General features: G+C 36.3%; 1 protein-coding gene across 1 annotated transcript in view; it reads right to left on the bottom strand.

The window, feature by feature from the left end:
• LOC150095284 (laminin subunit alpha-1-like) overlaps positions 1-23,857 on the bottom strand; it is a 1,249,242-nt gene that overhangs the window by 939,953 nt on the left and 285,432 nt on the right. The window contains exons 13-14 of the mRNA XM_090410638.1: positions 17,253-17,408; positions 7,195-7,296 (exon numbers count right to left, since the gene is read on the bottom strand). Of these exons, the coding sequence (XP_090266764.1) occupies positions 7,195-7,296; positions 17,253-17,408 (258 nt within the window). The remainder of the gene's footprint in view (positions 1-7,194; positions 7,297-17,252; positions 17,409-23,857) is intronic.

Below are 23,857 nucleotides of genomic sequence, written 5' to 3'. Positions count from 1 at the left end.
GTGAACAACAGAAGGATGATTATTATGGGTGATTTTAATTATGGTAGTATACACTGGAATGAAGAGAATGAGGAAAATGAATTTCTTGAGTTCTTGAGAGACAACTATTTAGGCAGTATGTAAAGGAGGGCACACAAGAATCGAGAGTTTTGGATCTGATCATTTCATTAAAGGATGTGATTGTGAGTGAGGTTTTGCACTTCCCTACAGTTGATCATAGTGATCACCTGGACTGTGGCCTACACTAATCATTATTCATGCAATACATATCATACCTTAAACTTACTGACAAAGCACTCACAACTGTTTGTAAACCTCTTCCATTCATTCACCACTTTCTGAGAGCAAAAAAACTACATATCCTTAATAACTGCAAAACTTCTTCCAATAGTGACATCCCCTGCTCACTCCTGTCTTGTCATGTATTAGAGCATTTCTTCACCATCTACACTATAAAATTCCTTCAGCACTTAGATGTTTCTATTATATCCCCTATTGTCTTCTTCTTCTTCTCTCTTCCATCATCTATGCAGATGATGAGGCCGAATGAACTCTTTCCACTTCTGTCTGTCCCGGGAGAGTCCGAACATTTCTGTCCAGTTTGGTGTCGCTTGTTGTGATTTGGTTTTCAGGTCCTCTTTTATTTTGTCTATCCATCTAATTCTGGGCCGTCCTTTGGGTCTTTTACCTTCCATCATAGTATTCAGAGCTTTAGATGGTAGTCTTTCTGTTCCCATTCTGGTCACATGGCAAAACCATCACAGTCTTCTTTCTTGGATTTTGTCTATTATTGTTATTTCTTGTTTTAGTCATTTCCTTATGTCTTCATTTCTTAGTCAATCTAGCAGAAATACTCCAAGTAATCTTCTTAGCCAACCCATTTCAGTAACTAATAATTTTTTCTCTTCAGCCTTTTGGAGATTCCAGCATTCACTTCCATAGAGGAGTATTGCGAGGACCATTGTTTCATAGATTCTTACTTTTGTTACTTGTTTGATGTCTCTTGCCTTCCATATTTTATCAAGTCGTCCAAAAGTTTGGGATGCTTGATTGATTCGTCTGTTTATATCTTTTATAATTTCACCATTGTACTCAATAACTTCTCCAAGGTAGGTGAAGTTTTCTACCTGCTCTAGATTATTACTATCAATTTCAATTTTCAGATTGGTGCTTCAATTTCCTATTTGCATAATTTTTGTTTTGTCTATATTTATGTTTAATCAAGATTTTATTCACTCCTCCTTTATTTTATCAGAAATTCACTGTAGATTTTCTTCTGTGCTTGCAAGTAATGCAATGTCATCTTCAAATTTTAAATTTGTCACATTTTTCCCATATATTTTGATTCTGGAGTCTTCATTGTTTAAGGCCTTACTGGTTGCTTCTTCCAGTGTAAGATTGAACAGGTAAAAACCTTGCATCCCTGTCTTACTCTTCTCTCTGTGTGAAACCAGTTGGTTAAGGTGTCCTCCATTCATACTGCACTTTAGATTTCTCATATAGATTCTATATTATTCTTATGGTTTTGTTGGGAATTCCAAATTCTTCCATAGTTCTCTTCAACAGATTGAATCAAATGCCTGACGAAAGTCTATGAAATTTATATAGCAACTTTGGTTGTACTCTAGTGTCTTTTCTGTTAGCTGTCTTAAGGTGAATAGTTGATTAATTGTGCTTCGCCCTGGTCTGAAACCAGCTTGTTCTTCTCCTAGTGCCAGTTCTATATATGGCTTAATTTGTTTTTGGAGTACTTTCGTAAAAACCTTACTTGGAATACTGATGAGGCTAATGACTCTGTAAATATTGCATTCTGTATTATCTCCTTTTTTGTATATAGGAGTTATGATTGATTTGGTCCAATCAGTAGACACTGCTTCGTTTTTGTAGATCCTTTCAAATAATGTTTTTAATGGGTTCGAAAAGTTGTTCCTTTCCTGCTTTTAAGAATTCTGCATGTATTTGATCAATGCCAGGTGCTTTCCTAGTTTTGAGTTTTTCTATGCTGTGTGCTATTATTTCTTTGGTAAAGATATTTGTTTCGTCTTCCATTTCAGTGGCTGGAATCGTAATATCCTGGGAGCCGTTTTTATTATGGCGCTAGTGTCGCGATAGCACCATGCGGTGAATTTGAGCTGTGCTGAAGAAAGTGATTTTTAATCAGTGAATAGTCCATTTTTCTACATTTTTGAGTACTAAATTGTTTCTCTGGAATACAAGCGTTCTTCAGTGGTTGTTTTTTAAAGTTAATTATTGTTGCGATATAGTGTATTTCAGTTACCGAGAAGACTGTGTCGGATGCATAACGGTGGAAGACAAGACGAAGCTAAGTTTTCATTACTGTATTTAGTTTTATTTCATTTTATTTAGTGTACTTAATGTTTTGCTTGTAATTGTTTGTACTTTTCTTATTTATTTATACTCCCCAATACTTATTTATAAATGGAACTTACATTTATTTTTGACACTAATTAGAGACACTATTTTGAATAATTAACGATTACTTGAGTAGTCCCGAGTACAGCTTATGATAAGTGATGACCTATGTCCTCTAAGAGTGGAGACTTTGGAAGGCAGTGACACTAATGATTTTGAAAGCATATGGTGTGAGGTAGAGGTGGGCAAGACAGGATATTTAGTGGGGTGTTGCTACAGACCCAGGAGTACAGAGGGTGGGGACCAGGAAATGTTTAGACAGTTGAGTTTGGCAAGTGCAAGAAGAATGATTGCTATGGGAGATTTTAACTACAGTAGTATAAATTGGAGAGAGGAAGATGAATGTAGCAATAAGGGAATGGAATTTCTAGAATTCTTGAGGGACAAATGTCTTAGGCAACATGTAATAGAGGGAACAAGAGGTGAACACAGGACATAATTTGGAATAAAGTGGATGACAAACAATATTAAACAGGAATTGCATGCGAAAAAGAGGCTATGGAAGAGATATAAGGAGACAGGTGAAGAGAATTTGCATGAAGAGCATAACACACAGACCAGAAGAGTGACTAGTATGGTAGGGAAGACGAAACTGGAATATGAGAGGAGATTGGCCCTAAGATCCAAAGAAAATCCTAGGGAATTTTTTAGATAAGTGGCCGGTAGGAGGAGAAATGACTGTGGAAGAATGATATTGTGGGATAAAAATGGGACTAGAGTAACTGATGCAGAGGACATAGTGGAATTGTTCAATAAATTATTGGAGTATTTAATCCTGGAGGAGTCAGTTTTAATGCTAGAGAGATGGGGCAGGTTCGAGGTTTAGAGGTACAGGAGGAGAGTGTGTTTCAAATACTGAGTACTCTCGATGCCAATAAAGCTGTGGGACTGGATGGTATTTCACCACAAGTTTTGAGAGAATGTGCTAGGGAACTGACAAAGCCTTTGACCTGGCTTTTCAAGAAAGTCTGGCTGCAGGAAAGGTACCGATGGAATGGAAAGAAGATAAGATAGTGCCATTGCATAAGGGCAGTAGCAGACTGGAAGCGTCTAATTATAGACCAGTCTGTGTGTCATCAGTAATTAATAAGATCTTGAAGAAAGTAGAGAAGGAGCTTATACAGCACTGGGCAGATGAGGGTAATGTTATCTGTGAGACTCAACATGGATTTGTGAAAGGCGCTCTTGTTTTATCAATATGCTAGCCATTTATGATAAAGTTACAAGAGCATGAGATGAGGGAAAAGCATATACTGCCATTTTCTTAGACTAAGTGAAGGCATTTGACAGGGTGCCACATGATAAGCTGATATTTAAGTTGCAGCACATGGGTCTGGATGTCAATTGGTCAACTGGATTCAGGATTGGCTGTCTGATAGATATCAGAGAGTTGTGTATGGTGGGGCAGTTTCAAGGAAGCTGAGGGTTACAAGTGGGGGTCCCACAGGACTCAGTACTGGGTCCTATATTGTTTAACCTTTATATCAATGACATTGTCAGTGGATTGCAAGGGGATATTTAGTTGTTTGCGGATGATGTGAAGCTGGGAAGGATTATTAGTAATAGTGCAGATTCGGCAGCCCTGCAAGAGGATTTGAATAAGCTAGATAGATGGGAAAATGAATGGGGATGTTGGTTTAATTCAGCAAAATGTAAGGTCTTGAGGTTTGGGAAACATCGATAGGACACTGCATAATCTATGGGAGGAGTTATACTGGAGGAACTAGAGGATACAAGAGATCTGGGGTTGATGATTGATAGAAACCTGAAATTTAGGGGACATATTACAAAGGTGGTGAAGGTAACACAGAGGATTGCTGCAATAATGAGAAGGATGCGACCCTGATCAGACCACACTTGGACTATTGTTCTCAGATTTGGTCCCCAGGATTTGAAGGGGTTAAATTAACTGTGGATAGGGTACAAAGGCCATAACAAAGATGGTTTCACGACTGCACAATGATAGTTATGAGGATTGGCTGAGGGAATGTGGACTGCAGAGTTTGGTGGATAGAAGAAGGAGAGGTGATATGATTGAGACTTTTAAACTGTTGAGAGCTGGTTACAGGGTTGACACCGGGGAGTTCTTTCGCTTGGTTGAACAGCGAGAAGGAGTGATGACAAGAGGTCATCCCTGGAAGTTACGAAAGGAAACTGTGAGCAAGAGGGTGAGGAGTCGTTTCTTTGCATGGAGGATGGTTGAACCATGGAATGCATTGCCTGATGGAGTGGTGAGAGTGAGAACGGTCAATGAGTTTAAGGAGCGGTATCATAGACTTTGTGTTTCTTAGGGGATACCTCCCATCGATGAGTCTTGATAGACTTTGTGTTTCTTAGGAAGGACCTCCCACGATGAGTCTTTGGAATCCATGGAGGCCTGAATAATAATAATAAATTCTTTCCATCTGGCCATTCTTTTTGTTTTACTTTCAATTAGTTGTCCCTCTTTGTTTTTGATCATTATAATTTTTGTTGTCCGTGTCTTACTAATTTGGTCTATTTGTTTATATAATCCATGAAGGTTATTTTCTTTTGATAGCTTTTCTGCCATTTTGCATTTTTCTTCTAACCAGTTATTCTTGTCTCTTTTAACTAGTTTTCTAATTTCTCTATTTAATCTATTATATTCATTTCTGTTATAGTTCTTTTTTAATTTCATGCTTTTCCTTTGATCGCTTAACCTTTTTACTTCATTCGAGATCCAATCCTTTTTACTTTCTCTTTCTGTGTAACCTATTGTTTTTTTCTGCCGAATTTAATATTATTTCCTTTAATTTGCACCAATGTTCTTCGATGTTTATATTCTGTTTTGGTAGTTCTTTCAGGTTTTTATCTAGTACTAGTTGATATTTTCTTAGAATATTGTTGTCTTGTAGTTTTTTTACATAAAGTCTCCTTTTGGCTCTAAAAGTGGTTCCACATTTTAACTTTATTCTTAAGTTTGCTAATACTAGCTTATGGTCTGATTCACTATTTGCAGAGAAGGATCTGCAGTTTAGGATACTTGATTTCCATCTTTGGTTTGCAATAATATAGTCTATCGTATTCTTGGTTTCTCTGTCTGGTGATATCCATGTCCATTTTCTTTGAGGTTTTGGATGTTTAAAGAGAGTGTTGGTTATTGTTAGTCTATTATTTGAGCAGAAATTTAGCAGTCTTTTGCCACGTTCATTGCTTTCTCGATACCCGACCATTTCAATTACTCTTGGCCACGTATCCCAGTCTTTGCCTACTTTTGCGTTTAAGTCCCTCATTACAATTAGGAGATCTTGACTTGATGTCTACTGTACTGCTTTTTGAAAATCTATACAGAACTCCTCAATGTCTTCTTCTGATGATGTCAAAGTTGGTGAGTATACTTGAATAATAGTTAATGATCCGACTGATGTTTTAAATCTTGCTTTAATTATCCTAGGTAAGATAGGATTGTAGGACAATAGAGAGTTTTGAGCCTTTGGTTGTAACATAAGTGCTACTCCTTCTTGGTGTTTGTTGTTCTCCCTGTCTGAAGTTAAGATTTTGTATTGTGCATGGTGGAATTCTACTTTTCCAGTCCATCTGGTTTCGCAGAGTCCAATCACTTCCCATCGGTAGTTGTCTAATTCATGCAGTAGTATTTCCAATGCTCCTTCCTGGTGAAGAGTTCTTACATTCTATATTCCTATGCTTGTTATGTTTTTCCTGTCTATCAGGTGATGTTTTCTACCTATTGTCTACCTATCTATTAACAATGCAATCTACAAATCTTCAGTCTATCCTCACAGGAAGCACAAAATGCATCAATCACCATTTTCGTCACTCACCTCTGAATCATCTCAATCGACATCTTCTCAAGAAACACAGAAATCCAAATATATGCATGGTAGTCCAGATGGATGGATCAAAACTTATAAAGAAGAAAAAGAACCTTATCTCTCCTTATCAGTATATTCGTCAACATCCAAGGGATTTTTTTGGGTTATAACTTGTAGGTGTTATTCATAATAACTCCTACAAGCCATGTACAAGCTATGTAAAAAAATAATGAAAGAAATATACTCCAGGAAACTGATGAAGATGGGGAGTTCAGGTTAGTTGTAGTTAGAGGGTGAAAATTCAGAGGGAATATTACAAAAGTGGCTAAAATAGTTCATAGGATTACCTAGGTATTGAAGACATACAGAGATGAGGGAATTGTTATGCCTTTTTACAAGCCTTTATACAGCCATATCTAGATTACAGTGGTCAGGTCTGGTCACCTAGGTTTCTTGGTGATGAGGAAGTGGTGGAGAGGATTTCAAAGGCACATGATCAGACACGGTGAGTGTGCTGTGGAATGCTCCCTATGATGATTGAAGTTTTGTGGTTTATAGCATTTTGTTGATAGGTAAAAAAGGGGAGATATGATAAAAATATTAAAGTTACTAAAAGGGTTTTAGGATTGATGTAGAGGAAATTTTTCAGTAATTGGATAGAGAGGGAGTAGAAAAAATGATCCTTCCTGGAAATGGAGTATGAATCTGGTTGTTAGAAAGGGCATTAGATTAGGATTAGATTTTTTTTTCTCTTGGAGAGTGGTAAATGAATAGAGTGGGTTGCCAGTCTCATGTGAGTGCTTTGTTGAGTTATGTATTCACGAAGAAGTGTAACAGATAGTGTGGGCTCCTACAATGAGTATTCAGACTCTATGGAAGCTCCTTTTCAAAAATAATAATAATTACCAAAATCTGTAAGCTACTTGCATGAATAATCAAAAATAATCCAAATTAATAATAATGTTACCTCTAATATAGCTCCAGGACCTTCAGTAGGCATTCTCACATTATTTCTCTGTCTGGTGACATAGCTGAAGACAAATCTTAGATCGCCACCATAAGAATAAAGCTGGGAAAAAAAAAAAAATGTTACACATATCTTCTTTGCAACAAAACATCATAGGAAGAATTTTAAGCATATATAGTTTATTTAATCTATCATATTTCCAGAACAGGTTTTATATGTTCTTTTTTTTTTCTTTAACTTACAAAAAATATACTTTATTATTATCATTATTATTATAATTTTTTTTTACTATGTGGACTCCTCATGAGAATCTGAAACTGATTGAAGAGCCCTCTTCTTCATCACCCAATGCTTATATATCAATGATGTTCCTTGAACACATTCACTGAAGATGTTCAAAGTGTTTATAACCCATTCCACACACCCAAACCAAGTGGATCTCATCTGCTTTCTAACCGTCTATCCTTACTTAGCTTCCAAAGATAACTGAGATCCCTCTCTCTCTCTCGCTCTCTCTCAACTTGCCATAACCTGCAATATGTTACTTGCATCTATACTGCAAAATCTTCCTCCTCCCCCTTACTAACTTGCTTGTCTATTTTCTATTACACCTCCTCTTCTCCATCTATTTCTCAACTTCTAAAGATGATTCTGCTAACTCTGTTCTTGTTGGCATAATTCCATAGGCCAGATATCACCCTGGTTGTCCTTGGCTAGATCTTTTTTGCTTATTTCTCTATATGTGAAGAATTTGGGTGATCAGACCATATCTGAGTACAACAGATCAGACGTGGCCTCATCTAATTTGCTTATTCCTACATGCCAGTATTCTTTTCAACACTGCAATTATCAAACTTTCACTATGTGGCTCTTAAACTTCAATTCTCTGCCCACCAAAGGGTCTTTAGGAGAGATACAAAAAATAAAATATATAAAAGCTTTTTCAATATATGACAAGTGGGAAGAGAACAATGGGTCATTCATGAAAGTTGTATAAGGGTATATAGTTAGCAAGAATATGAGGACTAAATTTTGCTTGAAGAGTTAGAAATGAGTGGAATGGGCTACTACAAAGAATCATGAGTGATTTGTCAGTGAATGAATTTACAGAGAGGTACAATATGAATAAAGGTTAGTAGGCCTTTCATGATGAATCACTGAACTCCATGGAGATACTCATGATAATAATGATTGAAGAAGTAAGAATGGAGATAGTGTTTATGTAATTCTGCTAGATATGGAGAAAATAAACTTTTAGTGTAAAAGGGGACTTCATTTACTGGCTCACTGATAAACATACAGCATGTCACATCAATTTCTATCTGGAATTTCTGATGGAAACATTTAATTTCGAAGGCTTTTGTACATTTTATGGCATTTTTGATAAGGACAAATTTGATTCTTTAAGCTACTGTCCCAGTGTTTAGATAACATGTAAGTTAGATGGTTTACTCCAATCCATTATGGACTATTTGTAAACCATACAGGTGAAAATTAAAGAATAGTGAGATTTGAATTTTTTAAAAAGCCAACTTACTTACCTATTAAGTATTTGATTTAATCAGATCATTTATTTTTATGCATCCAAGTTGGATGTGTCTGATTAGGTAGAAAATTCAGAGAGTAAGTTGAGAATTTATTATTTATTATTATTATTATTATGAACATCTGACTTCCACGGAGTAGTAGTACACATGGGAGGTACACATTATTGCACACATTGTTCATCCAACCATACTTTAAACTGATTTAATGTATCTACATTCACAACACACTCAGGCAAAGCATTCCACTCTCCTCACTCCTCTGCTCACACCCTCCTTATACATTAGTTTAGCAAAATTAGCAAAATTTAGTTTAGAAAAATCAATTGTATTCACAATAACCATTGCATTTATACATGTTAGCTGCTAAAATCTAAATGAGCATGTTAAAGTATGCCTGTCAGAACACCAGACAGAGTGTGGAGTGAATAGAATGCTAGGTTTGAAAAGTGAGAAATGCAATGAGTTTATTAGCAGTTAGAGACTGTCCATATCATACACATTTTCCAGGAAGGTTTTAGTTAGCTATCTGAGTTCTTTAATTAATTATCTTGCTCACTGATAATACAATAAACTCAAGTTCCAAGTGCTGATATGATTCCTAATTTGTGTGTTTTTTGAGAGCAGTTGAGGATGGGGAAGACAGACTGACTGTAAGTGAGCAAGAGGTATATGGGGAGTTGAGCAAACTAGATATAAATAAGGCTGTTGGACTTGTTAATATATCACCATGTATTCTGAACGAATGTGTCAGGGATTTGAGGCTGGCCTTGATATATTTTTCTTAATATGAGTCTTGCACTGAGTCAAGTTCCTAAGGAGTGGAAAGAGGCAAAATTGTTCTACTTCATAAAGGAGATGATCGAACTCAAGCATCAAACTATAGGCCTATCTGTGTGTCAGGTGTTGTAGTTATTGTTGGAGAAGCTTGTAAGAATTAGGATTCAGAATTGGGTTGACAACAATGGTATTATCTTTCATGGACAGAATGGATTTACTAAAGAGAGGTCATGTTTTAGTAATCTACTTACTTATTACAATAAGGTGACAGCTTCCATGGACAGAGGACAAGGATACACAGTCATATACTTAGATTTCGCAAAGGCTTTTGATAGATTGCCGGATAATAAGTTGAGAGTCAAACTAGAGCAGATGGGATTGGATATTAGATTGGTGCATTGGATTGGAGACTGGCTATCTGATAGGTATTAACAAGTTGTGTATGGGGGAGCGATATCCAGGTGAAGGAGTTACTAGTGGTGTGCCTCAGGGATCTGTTTTAGGGCCATTGCTGTTTAACTTGTATATTAATGATGTTGCTGAAGATTTGGATGGAGATATTCAGTTGTTTGCCGATGATGCAAAGTTGGAATGAACCATGAAGAGTACAGAAGATGTTGTGGCCTTACAAGAAGACTTGAATAAATTGAGTGATTGGGCACGGGAATGGGGATGCGAGTTCAATGTTGCAAAATGTAAGGTTTTAAAATTTGGAAAACAAAGATGGGATGCAGAATTTATGCTTGGTGAGGATATATTGTTGGAGGTGGAAGAAATAAGAGATCTGTAGCTGATAGTGGATAAGGATCTGAAATTTAGGGAACACATAGCCAAAATTGTGAAGACAACACAAAGGATTCTGGGAATGAATGCGGAGGACACTGACGTGTAGAAGTAGGGAGATTCTTGTTCCATTGTATAAGGCTTTGATAAGGCCACACACGGACTATTGAGACCAGATTTGGTCACCTGGTTTTCAGAAGGATGAAGAGATGTTGGAAAGGGTCCAAAGGTGACTGACTAAGGTAGTTTCTAACCTCTGAAATGTCGAGTATGAGGGAAGATTGAGAAGATGTAATTTGTAGAGTCTGGTGGACAGAAGGAAGAGGGAAGATATGACAGAGACCTACAAGTTATTAAGTGGTTGTTACAGGATCAATGCTGGAGAGGTTCTACAGAAAATAGTGGGAGATCAGGGGAGAAGCAGAGGTCATCCCTGGAAACTTTATAAAGATGGTGTGAGTAGGAGAATGAGAAGCTGGTTTTTTTCTTGCAGAGTTGTGAATGATTGGAATGCCTTGCCTGAGAGTGTGATGTCTGCAGAGAATTTGAGTGTTGAAAGCATGGTATGATGAGCTGTGTGTATGATAAAAGGACCTCCTAGATGAGTGTTTGATTTCATGGGGTCTTGGGTAATAATTATAATTATTACTACCCCAAGACCTCATGGAGTCAAAGACTCATCTGGGAGGTACTTTTATCACACACACAGCTCATCATACCATGCCTTGACCACATTCAAACTCCTTGCAGACACCACACTCTCAGGCAAGGCATTCCAATCATTTACAACTCTGCACAAAAAAAACCTGTCCTGAACTCCCCTACTCACACCCTCTTTATACAGTTTCCAGGGATGACCTCTGGTTCTCCCCCGATCTCCCACTATTCTCTGTAAAACTTCTCCAGCATTGATCCTATAACAATCCCTTACGAAATTGTAGGTCTCTATCATATCTTCCCTCTTCCTTCTGTCCACCAGACTCTGCAAATTACATCTTCTCAATCTTCCCTCATACTCGACATTCCAGAGGTTAGAAACTACCTTAGTCAGTCACCTTTGGACCCTTTCCAACATCTCTTCATCCTTCTGAAAACCAGGTGACCAAATCTGGTCACAATAGTCCATGTGTGGCCTTATCAAAGCCTTATACAATGGAACAAGAATCTCCCTACTTCTACACGTCAGTGTCCTCTGCATTCATTCCCAGAATCCTTTGTGTTGTCTTCACAATTTTGGCTATGTGTTCCCTAAATTTCAGATCCTTATCCACTATCAGCTACAGATCTCTTATTTCTTCCACCTCCAACAATATATCCCCACCAAGCATAAATTCTGCATCCCATCTTTGTTTTCCAAATTTTAAAACCTTACATTTTGCAACATTGAACTCACATCCCCATTTCCATGCTCAATCACTCAATTTATTCAAGTCTTTGTAAGGCCACAACATCTTCACTACTCTTCATGGTTCGTCCCAAATTTGCATCATCTGCAAACAACTGATTATCTCCATCCAAATCTTCACCAATATCATTAACATACAAGTTAAACAGCAATGGCCCTAAAACAGACCCCTGAGGCACACCACTAGTAACTTTCCTTTTCCTGTATATTGCTCCTCCAAACCCATACACAACTTGCTGATACCTATCAGATAGCCATATGTTGATGATATTAGCAAACAACAAAAGAGAACTAGAAGAAATGATGAATGAATTAAATACAGTATCAAATAAAATAGGATTATACATAAACTACAAAAAAATAAAATAAAATAATCACAAATGTTGAAGGAAACCAGATAACAGAGCAATAATAATAGATAGTAACAAAATAGATCAACTATAAAAATACATATACCTAGGAAGAACTTTTGCATTAGAAAAAAGAAACATCCATGAATAAATATAAAGAAGAATTCAACTAGGTTGGGTCTTGCCATAAATACTATTACAACTTCCACACACACCCATGCTGCTCACAGAATTGCCCAAGGCAGGTTCCATTAACCAAAATTAATATGTTTATCAGAAGAGAGAGAGAGCGAGTCTAGCTGTATGGGTTAACATGCAGTGGGGAGATTATGAGAAACTGTGTAGCTGTAATAGCACTTCAAGGTTGGAAGGTAGCCACTTGTTATTTTCAACATGCTAAAAACATTCGGGATCAATAGAATGTTTGTATATCAGACTAATAACCATTATAACAATACTATGTGGCAGAGGGTGATAAAATCAAAGACACTTCTCTGATAGTATGCAAACAACAGACACAGAAATATCCTCCTCACAGATGAGAAGATTTTCATTGAAGAGTTATTTAACTGGCAAAATTATCAGATATATGCTCTGGATGGTCACATAGCAAGTGCCATAGCACCCAGGATTCAGAGAAGTCATCACCATCAAATATTACATCACCTTAGCAATATGTCCTCTAAACTTTAACTCTCTGTCTACCACCACCCTCTACCTTCATCTATTTCCTGGAGCACAGTGCCATCAATGTGATACACAGCTTGTAATTTATTTATCACAAAATGCATAACTTGACATTTCTTGACACTAAACTGATACACATTAACTTTTTCCCATACTTACAGCCTATTTAAATCTTTCTGCAAGTTCTCCACATCATCTTGATTAACTATTACTCTACCTAATTTCGTATCATCAGCAAACAAATGAATATTTCATTTAAGGTTATTTCCTATATCATTTATGTACAAATTAAACAGCAATGGTCCCAGCACTGATCCTTGTGGAACACCACTAGTCACCTGTTTTCTCCTCGATTCAGCCCCTCCATATATCACTTTTTTTTATATCTGTCCAGCAGCCATCCTCCTATCCATCCCCATTTGTTCTAATTTGTTTAACAGTGTTCCATGTGGTATTCTGTCAAATGCCTTTGCAAAATCCAGTAAAATCATTATGTAGCCATTTCCTTTACCCAACTCAGCTGTTACTCTATTATAAAAAGTTAGTAAATTACTAACACATGACCAACCCTTCACAAAGCTATGTTGACCCTCATACAGTATCATATTTTTATCTACCCAGTCTTGAATTCTCTTTTTTACCAATTTTTCTAGTACCTTTACCACCATGCCTGACATACTGATTGGTCTATAATTTGCTATATCACCCTGTGTTTTGGGAGAATATGCAGAGAGTTAATATCTGACTTGTTTCTTTAACATGAGTCTAGTGGAAAAAAGGCAAGATTTGTACCACTTCATAATCGAGATGAAAAGACACAAACTACAAATTATTGGTAAATCTATGTGTCAGGTGTTGTGATTAAAGTAATGGAGAATTTCGTGAGGACCAACTAGAATAGGGTGACAGATGCCTTGGACCAGGGGAGATATATACACAATTAATATACTTCGCTTTTGCAAAGGCTTTTGATTGATTGATTGTGACATGATAAGTTTATAGTTAAATTGCATTGAATAGAGTTGGATAATAGATTAGTGCATTGGATTTTAGAGTAGCTATCTGATAGATATCAGTAAGCTGTGTGGGGGAAGCAATACTTGGAAGCAGAAAGTCACTAGTTTTGTGCCTCAGGAGTATGTTTTAGAGGCCATTGTTGTTTAACCTGTATGTTAATGATATTGGGGAAGATTTGAATGGGGATATTCGGTCGCTTGCAGATGATGCAAAGTTGGGAAGAGCTATGAAGAACAGAGCAGATGTTGTAGTGTTACAAGTGGTTCTGAATAAAATGAGTGAATGAGCATGGGAGTTACAGTTCAATGTTGCAAACTGAAAGGTTTGAAATTTTTGAAAACAAAAATAAGATCCAGAGGTTCGAATCTTGCCGTGGGCATGGATGTTGTGATTGTCTGTAAAGTACTAGTGGTGGTAGTCGGCGGTAAATGGTATTGGTGTTAGATGATGAAGGTTAGTGGAGTAGTGAGATGAAGAGTTGTAGAGTTAATGCCCTCCCTCGATGAGTCTTAGGACTCCCTGGAGGTGTGATGTAATAATAATAGTATAGAAATGGTGGGTATATGCTGCAAGAGACAAAGGAAACAAGAGAATTAGGGATAATGGTTCATAAAAACTTAAAATTAGCATAATCCATTTCTAAAATTTTGAGGACAGCACAACAGGATCGGAAATGATCCAGAAGACACTAAATTCCAGATGTAAGGAGACTATGGTTCCATTGTATAATGCCTTTATTATTATTATTATTATTATTATTCCTCCATGGAGTTGGCAGACTCATCATGGGAGGTTCATTCAACTGACAACATAATTATCATATCAAATTTCAAAATCCTTAACACTCCTTGCATTAACAACACATTCTGGTAATGCATTCCATTCACTGACAATTCTCCATGTAAAAAATCTACTCCGCACAATCCTCTTCACCACACCCTTACATAACTTCCAGGGATGACCTCTGGTTTTTCCCCTCTCGCCTTCTACTCTTTTTATAATCTCATCTGGATTAACTCAATAAAATCCTCTCACTAACTTAAATGTCTCTATCATATCACTTCTTTTCCTCCTATCCACTAAACTGTGCAATCCACATTTTTTAAACCTCTCTCTCCATAGCCAGCAGTATAAAGCCCTGATACTGTATTAGCCACTTGCCTCTGGACCCTCACCAATTTCTCCACATCGCTGAAAACCAGGTGACCAGATTTCAACACTACAATGTGCAGCCTATCCAACACTAGCAATATGCCCTCTAAACTTCAGTCTACTGTCAACCATCACTCCCAGATCTCTAATCTTATCCACTTGCGTACAGCACCGTCAATATAATACACAGCCTTATATTTCTGCACTCCAAAATGCAACACCTTGCACTTATTGATATTAAAACTATAATCCCACTCCTTTATCCAAGTCAAAAGTCTATTCAAACCTTCATGGTACAACATTTTATGTGGTAAGGTGGTACAACACCACCAGTGGGCCTGGCTCCCACTGAAGAGACCTCAATAAAGGTCGAAACTAGTCTGGGTAGTGGCCCTTCCCTTAATGCATAACATTAGGCATATCCACAAGGAGATGTGTTTTGCATTATAGGAGATACTGAGATAGGAGTGCTGGTATCTTGCTCCACCTTTGCAACGAGTTGTCCTGGTGTTGTACCACCTTAACCCAGTCCTGAAGATACTTTCAGGCGCAAACTTTGTTTGCTCACACTTGGATAAAGGATTAAACTAAATTTATTGTAAGTAACTGTAAATTCATTTATTTTCAATTATTAAATTTTGTAATCTAGTGTGTAGACTCACATACTAGCAGTAAGTCATTTTACACTTTACACTCGCATACTAGCAGTACGTCATTTTACACTTTTTTCCATCAGGCCCCCCTGAAAAGTGTAAAAAAAGGGATCTTACTGTATATATATTTATAGTATGCAGGATACATGAATAGTGTTATTCACAACCAGATGAGAAAAACAATGGAGGACAAAACAACATTGTTCAAGGAGCGTGACATAGACAATTTTTTAAATTGCAGTGTGTGTGTGTGTGTGTGTGTGTGTGCACGCGCACTATGTATTATTCTTTGTCAAAAGAAAATGCAACATTTACTTGAGGCAGGAAAATGAAATAATGGAAGTTAATGCTGAAAGATGTGAAACTAAAACTGTCTTAGTGAATGGAGTTATTATTATTATTTTATTAATATTATTTCTGACCTCCATGGAGTCAAAAGACTCAATGTGAGAAGTCTATACTCTTTCATGCCAAAAGATCACTGAACCGTGCCTTGAACCCATTCACAGTTTCGGGCACCCACCACACTTTTAAGAGTTACTGGAGTAAATGATAGTGAAAGACATATGAAAGGAGTATAAATGAGGTTGCTGAAATCAACAATAAGGTAAATTGTTTGGCCAAAAGATAGGCCAAAAGACTGTAAGACACCAAGTGTGATAAGTAGAGAAGATGGAAGTGAAAAGACCGGGCAGAGATAGCAAAGGGCAGCAAGAAAGTAACTCAGAATATGAAAGCCGTTGGCAAAGTTAATGAAGATGAGGCAAGGGTGAAGAGATTGCAGAGTGATATGAGAAGAATAACAAAATATATATTAAAGAGAGAGAGAGTAAGGCTGGAATAAAAGATGGAAATGTGAAAGAGGTGTCCAATGATTTGAGAGTGGCCATGTATGGGAATTCAATTATTAGAGATGTGGTTAATGAGAAGGTGTATAAGGTTTACTTCTTTCCAGGAGGTAGATTGAGCAAAGTGATTGAAGCACTAGATAAATGAGCAAAAGTTGATAGTGGGAGCAGTCACAAATGATAATGATGACAACAAGGAGAATGTAAGGATAGATATCAGGAGGTTGATAAGGAGATTAATTAATAGTGCAGTAGGAAAGTAATCAGTCTTTGCAACAGGTATGATAGAGAGGAGGTGAGATGGCAAGTGAAGTTCTGTGAAAAGATAGTAAAATGAAAAATAAAAATGAAATAAAATGAAATGAAATCTGTTGCAGCAACAGTTTCACCAGCTGGAGAAACTGTTGTTGCAACAGAGCATATTGACCAAAGTGGAAAACTTGAGGAAGAAACAGAGGTGATATGGAAGAGCAGGAAAGCAGAGTAGGAGAGTTTGTGAATGAAGAGGTAAGTGGCATGAGTGAAGTGATGAGAAGGAACACAAAATAAACAGAGAAATGGGAGGAGAACGACTGTTAGAAGAGTGGATGATGGATACAGGAACGTGTGTGTGTGTGTGTGTGTGTGTGTGTGTGTGTGTGTGTGTGTGTGTGTGTGTGTGTGTGTGTGTGTGTGTGTGTGTGTGTGTGTTTATATAACATATTTTGGTATATAAAATAATTATTTTATTTAAAATAAACAAAATAAACTTTTGCCCCCAATAAAAAAAAAACTAACTTCTCCAAAACTTTTAAAAAAAAATTAAATTAAAATAAAGATTCTCACCTACCCCAACCCACCTTTTTGCCCAAATATTCAGAAGGTGCCATCCAGTAGTAACTGTCCAAGCCAAGCATATCATTATCAGGAATTCTAAGTCCACCATTTTCATAAACAGGGGGCACAGTGTGTAATCCTAGGATATCAGTTACCATCCAGCTCTGCATTTGAAGAGTCTAAATAAATGAAAAACCATTAATTATATTCCAAAGAAACAAATAAAAAAAGGAAACAAAAGCATTATCATTTTAGACAGGACAATTCAGAAAAATATGAATGTAAGTTTTAAAAAAAAAAGAAATCTGAAATATTTTCTTTCTTTCTTTAAGTGTTTTCACTGTGAACAGCATGCATAAAAATAAGAAATGTCACTGTTATTTATTTATTTATTATCATTATACAAGTATTTCTATGGAGTCAGAAGAATCATCACAGGAGACCGATGAGTCTTCTGACTGTTGACCATCATTCACACAATACATATCAATACTCATGCGTAGATCTCTGTGTAGATCAAACAGAAACATTTCGGTTTTGTGACCACATGTTTATTAAAAAACTGTTTTTAAAATACTAAACAAGTACTAAAAATAACCCGACAAGTTTGTTATTCGTAAGACTAACATCTTCAGGGGTAAAGAGAACTAACAATTTAAAGCACAAACTATAAGAAATTTACAAATAACAAGTTCGTTCGTTCGTTGGTATTATAAACATCAAAAAAGTTCATTAAAAAAATCGAATAACAGATCTATACAACTGTTAATGTGTGTTAGTTGGAGACAATGCTATTTGTTGTCGCGTTCTGTGGTTCACGCTCACTCTGTCCGAGGTCTAAAATGGGTAAATTTTTAATAAACGATGACCAAACTTGATTTAAAATCAAACTTTCATTTTTGTTGAATTGCATAGGAATTTTAATCATATTTGCTCCCTCTTTGAATTTTGTTATGAAACAATTCTTATCAATATAGGACATGTTTGTTCTATCCCAGAGTACATCATGACCAGTAGAAGCTGTGTGATATGCTAAGCCAGATTTATGCTCTCTCTTCTTTTGTGCATCCTTTTCATGTTCGCTCATGCAGATTTCCCCCAATCTCCCTGTCTGGCCTAAGTAGCAGATGCCACAGGAACAATGAATATTATAAACCCCTGGTTTTTTCATTGGGATCTGGGGGTTTTGGAGGATGAAGAGATCTTGATATTTGTTCAAGTGGCAGGAAAGTCACTTTTATGTTGTACCTGTAGAGTAATTTTGCTAATTTATCTGTTATATTCTTGATATAAGGAAGGGTGACTGTGTCACCCTTCCTTATATCAAGAATAACATTATATCAATTATTTAATAATAATTTATATTATTATTAAATAACTTCCTTATATCAATTATTTAAGTTTTTGTAGGTGCTGTGTTGAGAATTTTCTTAATTATCATAGTTGTATAACCATTCAGCTGTAGGAGCTGTGTTAAATATTGTATTGGTTCTTTCTGCTTTTCTTCTGTACTAGGAATGTTGTATGCTTTATCCCTTAAGGTTTTTATTAGGCCTATTTTTTGCTTAGGGTGGTGGTGGTGTGAGGTCTTCTTCTTTGAGTGCCATCTCCTATCGGAGGTCGGCGACCACCTTGGCAAATTTTGGTGTGAGGTAGCATGTAGAAATCTTCCTGTGTTTGTTGGTTTTCTATAGATAGAGAATGATAACCTGTTTTTTCTTTCATTTATTTCTATAAGGATGTCTAAGAAAGGAAGTTTTTTATTTTCTTCTAGTTCCAGAGTGAATTTTATGTTTGGATGCAAGTTATTAAGATAGTCTTTAAATGTAGTCAATTCTAGTGCTGTTCCTGGCCAAATGATGAAGATATCGTCAACATAGGGGAGCCATATTTTTGGTTTTATGTGCCAGTTTTGTAAAGCATTATTTTCAAAATTTTCCATGTAGAGATTTGCTAGAGCTGGTGAGAGGGGTGAACCCATTGCAGTTCTTTCTTTGTTTGTTTCCAGAGTTTGTCTTGGTAAAGGAAGAATGTGTTTTTTTTTATGCAATGTTTGTAGAGTTGTATAATGTCTGGTGGAAAAAGATTTCCCAGGATGTTTACTGTTTCATTTCTTGGAATCTTTGTGAAAAGGATGACAACATCTAAACTCGCTAATATGTCTGAAGGATCTATGTGTATATCTTTTACTTTTTCTATGAAGTCTGTGCTGTTCTTAATGAACAATGTTGTTTTTTCTATATGTGGTAAAATCAAGTTTGTAATGTGTTTTGCCAAATTTGAGGTTGGAGAGTCCCTTCTGTCTACTATCAGTCGTAGTGGTATATCTTTTTTATGAATTTTAGGAACCCCATATATTCTAGGAACTAGTGGGTGTTTTGATTGTAAATTCTTTTTTAGTTCCTCAGACCAGTTTGGTATATTATTGATAAGTTCATTACAGAAGAAAAGCGGAAAGAAGATATACAATATTTAACACACATATCCTACAACTGAATGGTTACACAACTAAGATAATTAAGAAAATTCTCAACACGGTAGGCTTGCACGGTGATCCGAATGCATTTTTGAAAATTATGGAGACAACTACTGTGTTTGAATAAAAACTTTAGTTTAATATCACTAAAATCTACATTCGACGTTTAGACCTTTATGTCAAGGTCATCTTCTGGAACATACAACTATACACAGGAAACAAGCTACTACAATCAAACTGGTTTGTTAAAGACACTGACCAACCGCTACAACAATTGTTGGCCTGACCTCTGGTGACACATTCATAAATAATGGCTATAACAAAAATATCGTTAATAAAATACTCTATAAAACCACAACAAAAACGAATCTAGATTACAGTAAAACTATAGCCATCCCATACATTAAAGAGTTATCGGAAAAACTCAACAGAATCCTACAACATTATAACCTCAATGCCACCTTTAAACCACCCACTAAACTTAAAATCATATTCAACTACTCTAAGGATCCTCTCCTCCCATTAGCACATCCTGGAGTCTATTGCATCCGCTGCACCTGTAACTTACCGTACACTGGTGAAACAGGACGGACAATCCCTATATGCAAGAAAGAACACATTAGACACATTAAATATAACCATTATGGTGAGGCAGGCCTCTCAGACCACGCACTCAACACCTTACACCAAATCAACTAGAAAAGCACCTGCTCCTTACACCGCACAAAAACCTGGTACGAAAGGAAATTTAAGGAATCCTGCGAAATCCTGATAAACCACCCAAATATCAACAACAAAGATGGCATGAAAATTCCAAGGATCTGGATGGCACACATTCAGCCTACCTAATATAAAAGATCCAGCATAAGTCAGGACTCCAGCCAATCCTTAGCTAGTATTAGAAACCATTCCATACCAACTGGCTGGAATGATGTTAATATATGTATATAGTAGACAACACTAATAATAGGACTATACTGTTGATGTATAATTTTTTATTTTATTTTATTATTTATTTATTTATTTTATTATTATTATTTTTATATATATATATATATATATATTTTTTTTTTCTCACCAGAGGTCAGGCCAACAATTGTTGTAGCGGTTGGTCAGTGTCTTTAACAAACCAGTTTGATTGTAGTATAGCTTGTTTCCTGTGTATAGTTGTATGCTCCAGAAGATGACCTTAACATAAAGGTCGAAACGTCGAATGTAGATTTTAGTGATATTAAACTAAAGTTTTTATTCAAACATGGTAGTTGTCTCCATAATTTTCAAAAATGCATTAAATAAACAAGACTTCAAGAACACAGTCACCCTTCCTTATATCAAGAAAGTAACAGATAAATTAGCCAAATTACTCAACAGGTACAACATAAAAGTGACTTTACTGCCACTTGAAAAAATATCAAGATCTCTTCATCTTCCAAAACCTCCAGATCACCCAATGAAAAAACTAGGGGTTTATAATATCCATTGTTCCTGTGGCATCTGCTACATAGGCCAGCCAGGGAGATCGGGAGAAATCTGCATGAGCGAACATCAAAAGGATGCACAAAAGAAGAGAGAGCATAAATATGGCTTAGCATATCACACAGCTTCTACCGGTCGTGATGTATTCTGGGATAGAACAAACATGTCCTATATTGATAAGAATTGTTTCATAAGAAAATTCAAAGAGGGAGCAAATATGATTAAAATTCCTAAGCAATGCAACAAAAATGATATATCCTACTCTGGAAATGAAATATGGGAAGAACCACTTCACACCTACAATAAGTAGGCCAGTGTTGTTTCAGAAGGCAATGATAATCATCTAACACCAACTCAAGTTTGCTCACGAAGATGAACTTAAAAGGCAGCAATATTACTGATCTCAGTACAGCCCCATCTGTGAAAATAGGCAATAGACTAGGAAGGTGGAGGTGATCTTAGCTGGAAGGGACTACATAATATCCATCAGCAGTCCATTAATGACCCAGAAATTATTAGTATTATTATTATTATTTTCATGACACCTAAAGGAGTCCGAAGACTCATCGTGGGAGGACACCTATTGTACAACTCTCTGTCTCCACCTCTACACCGAACCTCTACTACCAATCATCTACATCAGCGCCATTTACTGCCCATCTTAGCTGGAAGGGACTACATAATATCCATCAGCAGTCCATTAATGACCCAGAAATTATTAGTATTATTATTATTATTTTCATGACACCTAAAGGAGTCCGAAGACTCATCGCGGGAGGACACCTATTGTACAACTCTCTGTCTCCACCTCTACACCGAACCTCTACTACCAATCATCTACATCAGCGCCATTTACTGCCCATCACCACAGCTAGTATATTTTGTCTGTAAATTGCATGTAAATTGCTCACATCCCACCTGATCCCATGTCTTTATTTGAATTAAGGTTCTGTAATATTCAAAGCACTTCCAATTCATATTATTCACATCAGTCCATGGCACATTAGGCACCAAAATATTTCCACCTGGATGGCATGTCTTGCAGAATGACCACCCAGTAAGTCAACTACTTTGTCTGTGTCTATTACCTCCCTATCATCAGCATTCATTAAAGACATCATTTCTTTTACTTACCCAGTGGCGTAGCTAGAGCTTTTGCCGCCCGGGGTGGTTACCGAGTTTACCGTCCCTCTCAATACACACAAAAAATACTACGAAAAGTCAAAACAACGTATAGGGAAATAAATTATAGGGAAATTAACAAACACTATATTTATGTTTATTTTAGTTGTAAGTATGGTTGCTATAAACTAATCATTAATTAAGTAATAAAAATTATTAAGTTAACATAAATAAAAGAATCATCGAACAATAAAATTGTGTCTCAAGGGAAAAGTGCAGTCCGGAGCAGACCCCCGGACCCCCCCCCCCTTCCCAGCACTGCAACTGTGCTTACCAAATAGAGAAAGAACTCTAGGAATTTGTTTGGCCTGCTCAACCACCTCCACTCATAATTTTCTTTTGCCTTTCTTACCATGCTGGTCGCCCTTCTTGATAATGGCCTTGCTTCTTCAGAAGAGTTACAATAAATAAGTAAAATGATTTAAAAAAAAAAAAAAAAAAACATGTTTACTATTTGTTTGCATGTTTAAACATTTTAAACTTGTAAACATGTTTACACATTTTTTTTTTAAATGAGAATTAGCTTTTACTAACCTAATAAAAAAACAGGTTTCATAAGACATTGGGCTTACCTCAAAGTTACAAGACGTGTATAAAAAACTACAAATACCAATTACATATCACCAATTTTTTCACACAAACTTCAAGTCCAATTCACATAATGAGACATAACAGTCCATGACACATTAGACAGCAAAATATTTCCACCTGGATGGCATGTCTTGCAGAATGATCACCCAGTAAGTCAACTGACAAAAAACTGTTGGATTAAACAGAATGCAATATGCCTCAGAAAGTGTGAGTAACAACAACAGTTGCATAACATACTCATTCAGATGTTGGATGGCTGAAAGCCAGGCTTGGTGGAGGAGGATTAAACATTGGTTTTTGTCACACTATGTGGGGCTACAGAGCCTACAACATCTTCAATATAACATTATAAAAAAAAAAAATTAATTAATTTAAAAAAAATTTTTTTAAATTATGGACTCTGTTACTTGACCCATACTCTCTCATACTCTCACCTCAATGGGTATGAACTGAAGATGATTAACAAAATATTAGACATATCTCCAACAGTTCCTTCTAACATACCAAATTTCAGAAATGCAATCATCTTACCATACATTAAGAATGTCACATCATGATTGCAGCGATGCTATGTTAATTACAGCGTTAAAGTATCACAATGTACAAGATTTTTAAGTTCTTGCATTCACTGAAACTTCCATGTCCGCACATGAAGAAACCAGGAATTTATAAAATTGATTGCTCTTGTGGCATTTGTACATAAGATAGATGGAAGGATCCAGAGAGGGAGAAAGACACATGTCAGAACATATAAAAGATGTAGAAAAGAAAACGAAACATAAATTATGATATAGCCTTTCACTCAACAAGCATTTGAGCAAAAAACAGAAATACTGTATGTGGCTCATAAATGTTTTACAATAAACTTTAAAGAAGTCTCAGAAACTGTATACTCCTGATGAT

The sequence above is a fragment of the Typopeltis vanoorti genome, chromosome 20 (genome assembly GCF_054136105.1).
Source record: "Typopeltis vanoorti isolate ZY-2024b chromosome 20, IOZ_Tvanoo_1.0, whole genome shotgun sequence".
Taxonomy (NCBI): domain Eukaryota; kingdom Metazoa; phylum Arthropoda; class Arachnida; order Uropygi; family Thelyphonidae; genus Typopeltis; species Typopeltis vanoorti.
The sequence above is the reverse complement of the archived record's forward strand: the minus strand, read 5'-3'. Positions and strand labels throughout refer to the sequence as shown.